General features: G+C 59.1%; 1 protein-coding gene across 1 annotated transcript; it reads right to left on the reverse strand.

Annotated features, from left to right (window-relative positions):
* DQ04_25871000 (peptidase s45 penicillin amidase) lies at positions 1-491 on the reverse strand (the record flags this gene model as incomplete). Its single annotated transcript, XM_009318303.1, has 1 exon — positions 1-491. A coding segment is annotated over one exon (491 nt), but the record flags the coding sequence as incomplete, so codon positions are not given.

Genomic DNA, 491 nt, shown 5'->3' on the forward strand with positions numbered 1-491 from the left:
TTTCAACTTGGCTGTAGGTGCGCTGCAGCGGTGTAAAGAACTTGGAAAAGCGCGAACCCTCCGCATCAATGTTCGAGCTCATCTCCCACTGCAGAAGTCGCATTGTCACACAGAGGTCTTCCATTGTGAACGGCTTCGGCTCATGGAAGTAGAGCGGCCTCGACGACATGAAAAAAAATTCCACTGGTCGCTTGGACACGTGCTGTAGGTAGTAATTGACGCCGTCCACGAACGCCTGCAGGAGCGCAAGATCAGAAGCCTTGGCATACTTGCAAAGCGATGCCGCAGACGCCTTGATGTTCAGCGTGCGCGTTGCCTTGTCCGCCGCGATGGCGTCGGCGCCCACCACCGAGGCCAGCTCCCCCAGCCCCACCAGGCGGTGGAATTCCAGCTGGAACAGGCGGTCCTGCGCCTCCGCGAACCCCTGCCCGAAGTACGCATCGTGGCGGCTGCTTGCCTTCACGTGCACAAGACCGTTCTCATCGCGGATG

Source organism: Trypanosoma grayi (assembly GCF_000691245.1).
Source record: "Trypanosoma grayi strain ANR4 Tgr_2587_V1, whole genome shotgun sequence".
Classification (NCBI taxonomy): Eukaryota; Euglenozoa; class Kinetoplastea; order Trypanosomatida; family Trypanosomatidae; genus Trypanosoma; species Trypanosoma grayi.